The sequence below is a fragment of the Centrocercus urophasianus genome, unplaced genomic scaffold (assembly GCF_019232065.1).
Source record: "Centrocercus urophasianus isolate 14NV4802_14NV808 unplaced genomic scaffold, USGS_Curo_1.0 seq_16, whole genome shotgun sequence".
Taxonomy (NCBI): Eukaryota; Metazoa; Chordata; class Aves; order Galliformes; family Phasianidae; genus Centrocercus; species Centrocercus urophasianus.
In genome coordinates this window covers 16,022,069-16,026,153 of record NW_024884711.1, presented here as the reverse complement: position 1 = coordinate 16,026,153, position 4,085 = coordinate 16,022,069, and the positions used below count along the sequence as shown (strand labels likewise).

At 54.7% G+C, this 4,085-nt stretch overlaps 1 protein-coding gene across 1 annotated transcript; it reads right to left on the bottom strand.

Moving 5' to 3' along the window:
* Nucleotides 1-1,170: 1,170 nt before the first annotated feature.
* HOXA2 (homeobox A2) lies at nt 1,171-3,643 on the bottom strand. The gene is made up of 2 exons (XM_042817059.1): nt 2,845-3,643; nt 1,171-2,245 (listed from the first exon to the last, which is right to left on the bottom strand). The coding sequence occupies exons 1-2, from the start codon at nt 3,224-3,226 to the stop codon at nt 1,500-1,502; spliced, it is 1,128 nt and encodes a 375-aa protein (XP_042672993.1). The 5' UTR covers nt 3,227-3,643; the 3' UTR covers nt 1,171-1,499.
* Between the last annotated feature and the right edge of the window lie 442 nt (nt 3,644-4,085).

The window sequence follows — 4,085 nt, the reverse complement described above, 5'->3', positions numbered from 1 at the left end:
GCATGTGTTCCTGCAATTGATCTCTTTGATGACATTCTCATTCATAGAAAGCGTTTGATTTATGACTTTAGGAAGAATTGCGTTCAGCCCTTCCAGCCATAACCCACGCATCCCGGCTCCACAACGCGGTGCAGAGCTGCGAGACGGCTCTCCGTGCACAGACGGGCAGCGCTGCGCCGTTCCCAGGCCCCCGCTCTCCTCGCACAGGCTCCCCACGCACGGAGCCGCGGCCGCCGCCCCTCTCGCCCTCCTGGGAGCCCCCATTCGCGTCCCAGGGAGGGGATTCGCCCCGTTCGGGCCCGGCCGCACCGCTGCCCGAGGTGTGCCGGGGGTTTCCCAGCGCGGCTCAGCGAGCAGGGACCTCGAGGAAACCGCAGTTAGGGAATAAAAGCTTTCCCTTTTGGGTCGCCCCCCAGGATGGGGTTGAACAGTAAATATCGTCCTCCACGACCCCTCACCGCCCCCAAAAAGGACCGAGCGGAGGGTGCGATCCCTCCCCCAGTTATTTGTGCGGCCTTTGGCTGTTGCAGGCTCTAACTTCTCCCTTCCTTCTCCTTTTAGGGCTGATCTCCCGGACCATTCCGCGCGGGAGGACCCATCGAATGCACTCTGTGAGCTCAGATTTTTAATGTTTCCCAGCCAGCCTGCTGGCTGCTCATTATGGTCGAGAACAAAATGCTATGCTCGAAAAGAAAAAGAAAGAAAAAAAGTAAAAGAAAAAAAAAAAAAAAAAGCGAGAAAAAGCCTTCCGTGAATGTACCAGGCTCATTTCTGCAGGACCGTGCCCCTCGTTTTGTCTGTAACAGAGAAAGCTCTCCCTTACGCCTTTGTTAGAGTTGGGCATTCTCAAGCTCCGCGTCCTCACGGAGATACTATGGTTATACACTAAAGGGAAGAAATCGCCATAGGAGCTGGGAACGGTTTGGGTTGGTTTGTTTGTTTGTTTCCTCTCCGCTAACCTTCGAAATAAAGAATTTGAACGTGTTTTTCCTCTCTGCTAAATGTCCTGCTTTGCCAACGAGAGAGAGATGGCAGGGTTTGATTATTAGCGAGTTAATAGTGAGTTAATACCCGTTGTATTATCAGTGCTCAAAGGAGAGAGGGAGGGGGGAAAAAAATAAGGAAAAAAAAGAGAAAGCGCCTTGTAGCAAACAAGAATTTATTCTACCAAAAATACTTATGACAACGTATCCTAATGCAATACAAAAATAAAAAGAAAGTGACGATACGATCCCTATATGATCACTTTCTTACAGACCTCATATATTGCTTTCGTCGAAGGACCTAGAACGTGGCTAGGTTAAAACCGAAGACAACTAAAACTTGGTCAGAATCGGTAAAATGGCACGGTGAAGGGAGGGGACAAACAGAATGTACCGACCGGGGGGGGAGGGGGGAGGGGGGAGGAAATAAAATTAATTCACTGGGAAAATAATAATAATAAAGGGGAGGAACGAGGAGGAGAAGGCAGGACCCTGGGAGAGGACGTCTTTAATTTCTCAGTAATTCAGATGCTGCAAGTCAATCGTGGTGAGCGTGTCTGTAAAAAAGTCAAAGCTGTCAGCGGAGATATCTACGGGGCTGTCCAGAGAGCCCGGCAAACTGGGGGAAACCGCGTCTGAAAGCTGGAGGCAGGAATCTGTGGAGAAAACGTTGAAGTCCTGTAAAGAGGGGACCTCGAGGGCCTCAGGACTGTCATTGTTGAGGCCAGCTGCGCAGTTCTGGGCCATTGTTGAGAGGCAGTTTTGAACAGTGGGTGACTGGTGTTGAAAATGTTTCAGATTTTTCTCATTGCTCGTTAAAGGCGAAACGGGGAAACTTTGGGATTCGCCATTGTGCGCATTCTGCGCCTGCTGCTGCGAGAGCGCATTCTGCTGAAACGCGTACCCCTCCCTCTCCAGCAGCGCTCCCGAGACGGTGCCGAGGGCTTGCTCGAAGAGGGCTTTCTCCTCCTCCTCGTCCTCCGCCGCCTTCTCGGGGTCTTCCAAACCCTTAAATTTCCCCTCGCCGTTCTGGTTCTCCTTGCACTGGGTCTGCCTCTTGTGCTTCATCCTGCGGTTCTGGAACCAGACCTTCACTTGCCTCTCGGTCAGATCCAGCAGCGCTGCGATCTCGACCCGGCGCGGTCTGCAGAGGTACTTGTTGAAGTGGAATTCTTTCTCCAGCTCCAAGAGCTGCGTGTTGGTGTAGGCCGTCCTCAGCCGCCTAGATCCACCGCTGCCACTATCGGGGATTTCAAGGGGGTCTGTTAAAAAAGAAAAAGAGAAGGCGAACCACCGCCACCACCACCACACGCACACGCGCCCCGGAGCGCAGCAAAGAACGGAGGCGAAGCAGAGCCCCGCGCACGTCGGGGAAAAGCGCGGATGGCACCGCGGTCCCCGAGCCCCTCGCGGCCCGTGCTGGAGGGGGGGGCAGCGCTTCTCCCTCTCTCCCTGCGTGGAAGCGACTCTCTAGCCATATGTCCTCGCAGCATAAAATAGCGACTGCAACAAAATGGCCGCCCTCGGCCGCGGGACCCCATTGTGCGGCGCCCGGAGCCCCCCGGCCCCTCGGCGCGCCCCGCGGCCCCCGCTCCGCGCCCTCCCCACGCCGCGGCCAACTTTATATCGGCCATAGCGCGATTGATAATTAATGCATCAGCCGCCGAGCTGAGCGGGAGCAATCTATCACTCTTCATTACTGTCAAATAGCCCGGCTCTAGGACAGCGAGACAAGAGAGGTCAGCTCCAACTCAAATAAATCATCCCGCGTTGGGGCGACTCGGGAAAGTTGGGCTCCGCGCGGAGCCCCGTCCGAGAGGGGGCTGCGGGCGGCCGGGGGGCGGCGAGCCCCGGGACTGACCTTTGTGGCTGAGGCAGGCGGGTCCGGCGGCTGAGGCGGAGGCCGAGGCGGGCGGCAGCGAGGATCGCTTGGACGCCTTTTTCTCTTTCATCCAGGGGTACTCCGGGGGCGGCGGGGCGCCGGCGGGGCCCGGGCTGCCGCTGCGGGCGCGGGGGCTCGCCTTGGGGCGGCCGCCGCCGCTGTGGCGAGGGTGGCCGCCGGGGTTCAGGCTGGGGATGGTCTGCTCGAAAGGAGGAGGAATCAGTGTCGAGTGTGAAAGCGTCGAGTTCTTGATTGATGAACTTTGAAATGTATCACCGACAGGGGGAAAAGATGTCAGGCACTCAGCAAGCGATGGCTGACTATTGATAAAACCGATCTCTCGCTCGAATTCGAAATTCATGGCCTTCAACTCGCAGCCCCCGCGGAGAAAAAGTTCCCTCGGATGCCGGGGGCTCGGGGGGGGAAGGCCCAGGAAAAAGGAGAGAGAGGAGAAAAAAATATATCATAGAAGATCGCTGGTGGGGTGTTTTTTTTCTAATTCACTGATTACGGCCGTATGGGGACCGTGCTACTATTAAACTATTGAATTCATGGAGACAAGGTTGAAATTGGACCGAATTGGCTGTCACATGATTGCCTCTGCCCAATGACAATTTGGGCTTTAATCAAAAGAAGCCACTGTCTGTTTGATTGATCCAAAAAAGTCGGGAAGGAACGCCTCATTGGGGGCCAGAAAGGCTTTATTTACACTTTTTTTAAAGAGGGAAACGGTATCTCCCGCATCCATCCCCTCGGCGTCCTAATCTGAAATGATCGGGGCGGGGGGGAGGGCGAGGGGGTGCGTTGGTGCGGCGGCTGCGGGGTGTGTGCTTGTGTCCGTGTGTCCCCGCGTGTGTGCGCCCGTCCTGCAGCCCGCTGCCTCCTCGCCTCCGCCCGCGCACTCTCCCCTCATTGTTTGGGACTGTCAGGAAAGCGCTTTGCACCTCACAAATCATTTAAGCACCTCAATCTGACGCCGTGAGTCATTAACAAAGTCGTCCATTAATCTTCAAAGTTTTGACACCGCCAGGCCCCCACATAAGAAGTTGCACCCAGGCAGGAGTCTCGAGTCTTGATTTTTTCCTGGAGAATAACACTTCCTCCAAAACTACTTTACCGCTTCAGACTCAGCCTCCATGGGCTCTTCCTTTTTTTTTTTTTTTTTTTTTTTTTAATAGTTTTTTTCCTTTTTAATTTTTTTCTTTCCTTTTCATTTGTTC

Excerpts from the sequence above, each read along its gene's own strand:
- HOXA2 (XM_042817059.1), bottom strand. The coding sequence starts at position 3,226 with ATGAATTTCGAATTCGAGCGAGAGATCGGTTTTATCAATAGTCAGCCA. Across the intron at positions 2,246-2,844 it reads CGCCTGCCTCAGCCACAAAG|ACCCCCTTGAAATCCCCGAT; the intron begins GTCAGTCCCGGG and ends CTTTTTTAACAG.